This window comes from Perognathus longimembris, chromosome 28 (assembly GCF_023159225.1).
Source record: "Perognathus longimembris pacificus isolate PPM17 chromosome 28, ASM2315922v1, whole genome shotgun sequence".
Taxonomy (NCBI): domain Eukaryota; kingdom Metazoa; phylum Chordata; class Mammalia; order Rodentia; family Heteromyidae; genus Perognathus; species Perognathus longimembris.
The window spans coordinates 30,979,340-30,987,353 of record NC_063188.1 but is presented as its reverse complement, the minus strand read 5'-3'; the positions used below and the strand labels follow the sequence as shown (position 1 = coordinate 30,987,353).

The window sequence follows — 8,014 nt, the reverse complement described above, 5'->3', positions numbered from 1 at the left end:
GCTGAAATCATTATTGTCTAAAGCTTCATCATGCTTCATAGATTCTAACAAATATTTAATAAATATGCAGACCTAAGGAAAATGCATAAGTCTCTTATACATAAAGAGTGCAAAAATGTACTATCATTAGTAAAAAAAATTACTGATGAATTCAATTGTACTTTCCAAAGTTTAAAATTTTACCTTTCTTGTGTAATATCCCTTCAAAATTTTGTAACAGAAAGACAACTTGAAGACTAACGTTTTTAACAAAGGAATTGTTCTTTAATTTCAGTTTATAATCAGAAATTTGGTTTACCTTATATAACTAAAGACAAAGTAAAAGAGGGCATTATAAAGGAAAGAGAAATTCTAGCTGTTCTTCAATTTATCCAGTTAGCCCTCCATATTCAAGAGTTCTCAATCTATGGGTTCAATCAGATTCAAGTAAGTGAAAATCAACAATATTTGAGAAAAAGTGTCTACTGAATACGTACAAACTTCTGTTTCTTGTCATTATCCCCTAAACAGTAAATATAGTAATTACTTACACAGGAATTATATTGTATTAATTATAAGTAATCGATAAATTGTTTAAAACACATAGGAGGGTGCACATAAATTATTTACAGACATTATACCATTTGATATAAGGCATTTGAGCATCCTTAGATTTGGGTACCCATTTGGGTTCTGAAACCAATGCCCACAGATCCTGAGCATTGCAAATAAGTACCAGTGGTCAAATCTATAGTTAGAAAAGACTGTATTTCTCTTCAAGTTGTCGACGCTAAATGTATTTCTTTAGTCATAGCTATGCATTTCTTCAATTATTACTGAGCAGCTAATACAAGTCTGGCTATACAGGGAGTAGAATATTGATCTGCAAAGAATTATTTTTGTTTATTTTTAATTTTGGTGATGCTGAGGAACAAAATCAGGGTTTTACACTTGTTTGACAGAGGCTATACTATGACTCCCATACCCCAAAGCCAAAAGGATTTATAAACTAGGATTTAGGGAATAATATACTGACTAGATATTTGCAATATTAGGCTAGTAACTCCTCTAGGGGTAAAAACACTGTGGGAATTAAGATTGTGATAAGAAATCATGAGCTGAACCTTGAAGAATTTGTGCTGAAGTAGGAACTTTTCAGACAAAAACTTGGAAGCATTGAATTAGAAGATAGAGTTTAGTAGTTTGATTAGAAAAGAGAGTAATCAAAGGAATTGAGATTGGCCTTGGCATTGGCAGACTTGAATGTCAAGCTAAAAGAATATAGTAGTGTCAAAAGGCAATAATGTGCTTCAAAACAGTATGTGGAATGTTCAGCTTTATTCCTCTTTTATCCTGTTAGAATAGTCATAAGTAAAATGCATAGTATTGGAATGTAGGCTAAAAGGGGGGGGCAGATTAAATAGTACAACAGATTTATACTTTTACTAGAAATAAAATTCAAAACAAATCTAACATTATCCAGGCACATCTATGTGGTATATGTGTATGTATATTTACTTGATTTTATAGAGAAGTAGTAAGGAAATGGGATAGGGAGGAATATATATATGTGTGTGTGTGTGTGTGTGTGTGTGTGTGTGTGTGTGTGTGTGTGTGTGTGTATTTCACATTACTATTCTCTTAAAGTTGATAGGTATTTGGTCACAGGTGTTTGCCTATGGATGTTTATTATACTATTAATTGCACATATAAAAGGGCCTGAGTTTACCAATGATGACAATGTGCCAAGGAGTATGACTTATCCAATTCATTACTTATCCAATTCTGTGTACTTGAAATCCAGAGGGAATAAAAGAAAATACAGTACTGTAGAGTCGTCTCCCACATGGCTTACATTAGCAACGAATGTTTATTTTTCCACTTATGTTCTGAAAAAGAAAAGTAATTTATGAGCTAGTTACCAGTACCTCACAACTACTTGGGATACTGAAGTTGTTGAGATTAGTGTTCAAGGCCACCCCAGGCAGACAAAAAGTGTTCCCAAGACCCTTTCCCAACAGAGCTGGAGGTGGTGGTCTGTATCTGCTATTCTAGCTTCTGGGAGGCTGAACAGGTGGACTGCACCTAGATACATGAAGGGATCCTATCTCAAAAATAGTCAACAGAAGCTGTAAACAAATGCCTCATGTCTATAATCCTAGCTACTCAGGAAGCCACGATCTGAGGATTGTGGTTTGAAGCCATCCCTGGTAGCAAAGTCTATGAGACCTCCAATTAACCACCAAAAACCGGAAGTCAAGCTGTGGCTCAAGTCGTAGAGTGTGCTTTGAGAACAAATGCCCTGAATTCAAGACCCAGGAAGAGCAAAACAAAATGCAAGCAGAAATTAGGACTAGGGATGTAGCTCAGTAGCAAGAGTGCCTACTGCCAAGTTCAAGAACCTAAGATGATACAAGAGTAAAAAAAAAAATCTATTAAGCTCTTATCAATGTGTCAGTGACATCCTTAAAGGAAGGAGATGCAAAGCCCGGTGCCCATGGCTCATGCCTATATTGCTAGCTACTCAGGAGGCTAAGATCTGAGGATCGAAGTTTTTAAAGCAAGCCCAAGAAGGAAAGTCCATGAGACTCTTATCTCCAATAAGCTACTCAGAAAAATCCAGAAGTGGTGTGTGGCTCAAGTGGTAAATTGCTAGCATTGAGCAAAAACAAAGCCAGGGATAGTGCTTAGGCCCTGAGTTCAAGCCTCAGGATTGGCAAAAAGAAATTAAATGGGGGTGGAAATGGAGCTGTGGCTCAAGTGGTAGAGCATTAGCCTTGAGCATAGAGAGGCTCAAGGATAGAGCCCGGACTCTGAGTTCAAGCCCCAGGACCAGCAAAAAAATGAAACTGAGTAACTTCTTACAAAGATTTTAGGATCCTATCCCCAGGTATTTTGACCTAGGCAGTAAGAGAAAGGAACATCCATTTTAATAAGCACTTTCCAAGTACGTTATTTTGATGAAGAGACTTTCTTCATACTACATTGAGAAACATCATTCTAGTAGGGCCTTGATCATTTTATCTGTTCTGATTCCTTCCCTAAAATTATCATAAACTGGAAAGATTAAAACAACAGAAATTTGTTCTCTTAGGCTTGTTTGGAGCCTAGAAATCTGGAATAAAGATATCCATTGGGCCACACTCCCACTAAAATCTGCAGGGCAGAATTCTTTGCTACTATTAGACTTGGCTGTTTGCTCAGATCCTTACATTGCTTGGCTTATGGTTAAATCATTCCAATCTCTGATACCATCTTCTCCCAGTGTGTCCTATCTTCTGTTGTTATAAGAACATGGGTCATTGGATGACAGCCAAACTAATGACCTCATTTTAAGTTGATTACACCTTAGAAATCCCTACTAACAAATAAAGTCACATTTACAGGTACTGGCAGCAAAGATATCACCATATCCTTTTGAATGTCACAATTCAGCCTCAAACACTGTTTAAAATGCTGTTTAGAAAGTAGAACCTCCAAACAATCAACACGACAGATTAGATACCTAGAGCGAAAACCCAATAGTTAATTCTCAATATCCACTGTGCAAAGAATCACTTGAAAAGTTCATGTTTAGAATACATATGTCAGTCAGGTGTCAGTGGCTCATGCTTCTGATCCTAGCTACCCAGAAGGCCGAGATCTGAGGATCTAGTTTCAAAGCCAATCCAGGCAGACAAACCTGAGACACCCCTTATCTCCAATCAACCACCAAAAAAACCTACCTGAGGTAATATTGTGGCTCAAGTGGTAGAATGCCAGCCTTATGCAAAAAAGCAAAGGGACAGTGTCCAAGCCCTGAGTTCAAACCCCAATACTGGCACACAGACTAATATAGAATGCATATTTCAAAATTGATGTACCTTTAAGTATAGCAAGAATGTTACTTAGGTCAATGCTCCAAAGATAGTAAAAATTAGACCTCTCTTTGTTTTTATTTCTTATGAATCTGATGGTTCTTCATTATAGGTAGGGAGATGATAGTATATAGACTAAGAAATACACAGATTCCAGAAAACATAATAATGTACACTATGGAATATGAATTTAACCCAAAGTGCTCTCCATCTAGGGATGATAGAAGGAGTAATATGATTGTTGGAGCTATTTCTATTAACTCTCCTTCAATCTGTTAACAAGACCAAATTGGGTAACATTTTCAGCAATGTGCTACTATTGCACATAGATGTATGACAGGAGAGGGTTATTCGTATTTTTTATTTTATTCACCCATATTCAATAATAATTCTTCAAAAGGCAAGATAAATCATTTTGTGAAATTTTGGCTTTTAACTTAAATAATTGATCCTACTTCCACAGTGGAGTATTTTTGCCAATAAAGATAAGGTTCTATCTTACCTAATAAAAAAGAGTACAACTATGTTTTCAGAATAGACACACCATTCTATTCTTTATGATCTACAAATACTGAAACAAATGTATATTCTCACCTGGCAGACCTGAATGATGGGGAACAAGAATAGAATTGGAGGAAACCCTCATTTGCAAATACTCCAAATTCCATTAAAACAGTCTTTGGTACTAAAAACTGGAGACTGAAACCAGTGCTTAAGTTTAGGTCTTTATTCCAGTGATAGGCTTTTCTGCTTAGGCTAGATCAATGGTTCTCAATCCTGCTTGCAATTTAGTTTCTTGGGTAGCTTTAAAAAACTTAACGCTTGGCCGCATCCCAGACCAATAAAATCTGAATATCTAATTGTAGTGTCCAGGTCTCTGATGGGAAATTAATTATGACCCAAAAATCTAGGTTGGAATCTATTGTCTATAGATTAATAGGTGCCCCATGTGAAGCTTATTATGAGTTAATATAGAAATCACTGTACCAAGCCAGGTGCCAGTGACTCAACCTTATAATCCTAGCTACTGAAGAGGCTGAGATCTGAGGATGGGAGTTCAAAGGCAGCCCAAGCAGAAAAGTCCATGTGGCCCTGATCTCCAATTAATCACCAAAAAGCTAGAAGTGGTAGATCACCAGTCTTGATCAGAAAAAGCTAAAGGACAGTGCCTAGGCTCTGAGTTCAAGACCCAGTATTGGAGCTGGGGATATGGCCTAGTGGCAAGAGTGCTTGCCTCGTATACATGAGGCCCTGGGTTCGATTCCCCAGCACCACATATACAGAAAATGGCCAGAGGTGGCGCTGTGGCTCAAGTGGCAGAGTGCTAGCCTTGAGCAAGAAGAAGCCAGGGACAGTGCTCAGGCCCTGAGTCCAAGCCCCAGGACTGGCCAAAAAAAAAAAAAAAGACCCAGTATTGGCACAAAAATTTACAAACCTAGACTACTTATTAGCTTCTGTGTATTATTCTGATTTTAACCTTTTAATAATTATTTCCTGACTAGAACAAAAAGCAATGGAATAGCAACTTATGATTTGCAAAAATTGTTTGCCAGTAGCAAACCATTTTTTCAGTGAATCAGTTTATTTCATATCAAAATAAATTTCCACCTTTTTTCTTAGATGCCTGATTTTTTTAATTTTCAGGAGAATAAATCTGTTGAAGAATCTTGAAGAACCAAATCTTCTTCTGAGCCTTAACCTACTGCCGGAATCATCTCTGAGACCTCTTCCATCTGAGAATTACCAGGTCTGCCATCACTTTCACTCCAGCCTACAGTGAGGGATGTCAACAAAGTTGTAGAAATCTTACATCTTCTAGACTTAAAGTCTTCAAGCTGGGCAGATGGGTAGGAATATTATGATTTCCATCCTCAGGGAAGATTCAGAAGGAGAGACAATAAAGGTGAAAACTCAGATATGCTAAGCCAGAAATATCCAAGAGCATTTGCAATTTCTCCTCAGAGAAGAACCCAATTAAATCCACATAATTAGTCCACATATTTAGTTGAGCTGTGGATAAAAGTGAGCCCTTCCTCTCTGTATCAAAAGAGTAAAAGTCAGATAGAATAGGCTAAGATTCTTGTCTCCATACCAGTATTATTAAGCAGTTTCATCGTTTATTTTAATCAGTGTAATACTGAGTGTGAAAAATAAAGCTTTATTTACTTTTCTTAAGGTTAAAAAATTCGGATACAACCTATTTGAGAAGGAGCTTCTCGCTGTGCCAGAGGACTGAGCAAGGTGGCAATTGCCAAATTGAAACATTTCTGTTATCTTGCTTGTGCCCTACTGATTTTGCTCTGAGTGATTTTTTTTTGCATCAGATTGTTAAAAACACTCCCAATATATTCAAGGCAAACTAAGTGACTGTGGAATGCCTCGAGGGCAATAGAAAGCAAACAGAAACAGCTATCAATTAGTCTTGAGTGATGACGGAGCTGCATTTTAAGTACCATGGAAATCTCACTGGGCGGGCCCATTTTCCCACTCTGGCAACAGAGGTTGACACCACTGCAGACAAGTATTCTAACCTATATATGTATGTGGGCTTATTCCTGAGTCTTCTGGCTATTCTCCTTATCCTACTCTTTACAATGCTCCTTCGGCTCAAACATGTCATCTCACCGATCACCACGGAGAGCACAGAAAGTGTTCCTCAATTCACAGATGTGGAGATGCAGAGTCGAATTCCCACTCCTTAAAGCCATAATGAAGGCAAGCTTTAACAGATCTCAGTGAACACTTAACCTGTTGGTGTCCAGGAAACTGTGCTTTCTTACGTGAAGCTTCCAACATAGTAACACTCTGATCGTGTTTTCTTCGTATTATTCTTCATTTTCATTATGCTTGTGGGACATGTAAGAGGTTTAAGACTCATTCTTTTAAGGGAATATAGGAAATGGCCGCTTGTTGGGAGGGCAGGTTTCCATAGTAACCGCAGAGCTCCTGGGCCTTGAACAAAGCTCAGACCACAGAAATTCATGTTCAGCTGTTGTGGAAAGTGCAAGATTCCTGGAATCCTCAAAAACAAATAAGGAAAATTTGACACTGAAAGTAAAGAGCATTCCAAGAGGGGATTCCAAAGGAAAGACAAGTTTTTGTCATTTGGGCACTAAAGAATAACTTTGGACTTAAGGCAGAGGTCTGCTAGATCATGTCAGTGGCTAACAGAAGGGACCACTAAACTACTCCCCCAAAAGGCAACTGGATTGTCTCAGTCCTTCAAGTTTGTCTCAAATAAAAGAAGGATTTAAAGAAATTTTCAATTTAAAGAACAAGTCTTCAGGAAGAAGTTACTAAAAGATAAACTCACCTAGTGAGGAAAATGTGCATATTATATCTGTGTTATTACTATTACTGGACTATAAAAAACTCAGATACTTGCGGATGTATTACTGAAATCTGGAATGAAGAGCTGTCCTCAAATCAAGGAAAAATTAAGTCAAAGTGTTCTCGTAAAGAACTCTACATTATACATACAACTTCTTTGCCTTTTTCTCCCTCCCCGTCTCGCTCCAAGACTGTGTTACACACAAATATAAACTTTGTTTGAAGCTGGCCTTGGCAAAGAAAACCCAAATGCACTCTAAAGCAGAAATGAAATGATCTTGGTATTCTGTCATGGAATGATTGTGGCTGTGAACAATACATTCCAGCTTTCTGCGTCCTTTGTTTTCCTGGCTGAAGAGTGATCAGAGTGCTGTCCAGTTATCACCAGACTCTTTTTACATCTGATACAAGAAAAACTGAGAGACAAAGGAGAAAGGACTAAATAAATCCAACAAATCTTTTTTGAGATCAATGTCCTCAAATGTCATATTTGTCTTCCCAGCCAATATTCTTCCTTTCCTGATCCTTGCCAAAGGATGAAGTGTTGCACTGAACTATAGGAGTAATCTATTTTGAAATTTTATATCATTATAAGTATCCCAGTATGTTGGCAGTGGAGAATTTGAGTTTCTTAGAATGAATGTTCCAAAAAGAAACCAAAGGATGTAAGTTACCATTTACAGGGTTGGGAATATGGCCTAGTGGTAAAGTGCTCGCCTCGTATACATGAAGCCCTGGGTTCAATTCCTCAGCACCACATATATAGAAAAAGCCAGAAGTGGCCCTGAGCAAAAAGAAGCCAGGGACAGAGCTCAGGCCCTGAGTTCAAGCCCCACAACTGGCAAAAA

The 8,014-nt window shown here is 37.8% G+C and overlaps 1 protein-coding gene across 1 annotated transcript; it reads left to right on the top strand.

Moving 5' to 3' along the window:
* Positions 1–6,253: 6,253 nt before the first annotated feature.
* Sertm2 (serine rich and transmembrane domain containing 2) lies at positions 6,254–6,538 on the top strand. The gene has a single exon (XM_048335307.1). The coding sequence runs from the start codon at positions 6,266–6,268 to the stop codon at positions 6,536–6,538; it is 273 nt and encodes a 90-aa protein (XP_048191264.1). The 5' UTR covers positions 6,254–6,265.
* Positions 6,539–8,014: the final 1,476 nt, after the last annotated feature.

What these genes read in the sequence shown, in the direction of transcription:
- Sertm2 (XM_048335307.1), top strand. Translation starts at nt 6,266, where the DNA reads ATGACGGAGCTGCATTTTAAGTACCATGGAAATCTCACTGGGCGGGCC.